Source organism: Acanthisitta chloris, unplaced genomic scaffold, assembly GCF_000695815.1.
Source record: "Acanthisitta chloris isolate BGI_N310 unplaced genomic scaffold, ASM69581v1 scaffold2401, whole genome shotgun sequence".
NCBI lineage: Eukaryota > Metazoa > Chordata > Aves > Passeriformes > Acanthisittidae > Acanthisitta > Acanthisitta chloris.
In genome coordinates, this window is record NW_008655282.1 from 1 (window position 1) to 730 (window position 730).

The 730-nt window shown below is 49.2% G+C and overlaps 1 protein-coding gene across 1 annotated transcript in view; it reads left to right on the forward strand.

The window, feature by feature from the left end:
- Positions 1-117: 117 nt before the first annotated feature.
- The window catches only part of CHAMP1 (chromosome alignment maintaining phosphoprotein 1), a 3078-nt gene continuing 2465 nt past the window's right edge, over positions 118-730 (forward strand). The window contains exon 1 of the mRNA XM_009083813.1: positions 118-728. Within this exon, the coding sequence (XP_009082061.1) occupies positions 118-728 (611 nt within the window). The remainder of the gene's footprint in view (positions 729-730) is intronic.

Genomic DNA, 730 nt, shown 5'->3' on the forward strand with positions numbered 1-730 from the left:
AAAGAGTTGAAATTAACATTGACAGCTACCTATACAGCTTTTTTTTCCCTTTATTGCAGGAACTGAAGCTTCTTTAAAAGGTGCAGAGCTGTGCAAACTGTCACTGACCATAGGAAAATGGACGTGTTGCAGATACTCCGTAAGACCACGGAGCGCTTGGAGTGTGACCACTGCAGCTTCAAAGGAACAGACTATGAGAACATACAAATCCACATGGGTTCCATCCACCCAGAGTATTGTGATGAAATGGATGCTGCTGGTTTGGGTAAACTTATCTTTTATCAAAAAAGTGCAAAACTGTTTCACTGCCACAAATGTTTCTTTACCAGCAAGATGTATTGCAACGTGTATTACCACATCACGGCGCAGCATGCGGCGCCTGAGAAGTGGAGTGAGGAGAGGAAAGAGCAGCCAGTAGAAGGAGATTCAGATGCATCCAAAAAGAGTGTCACGTTGGAGCCACAGAAACCTACCCTTTCCCCCGAGTCACGCAAACCTGCCCCGTCTCCTGAACTCCCCAAATCCGAACCTGTCGTTTCCCCCAAGCTTCAGAAGCCTTCTGTGTCTCCAGAGCCCCAGAAGTCCGCTCAGCCGACTTCCTCAGAGCCAGAGAAGTCAGCCCAGGCTGTGTCCCCAGATCCAGAAAAGTCAGCCCAGGCCACATCTCCAGAGCCAGAGAAGTTAACCTCAGCTGCATCCCCAGACTTGGAGAAGCCATCTCCTGCCGTGT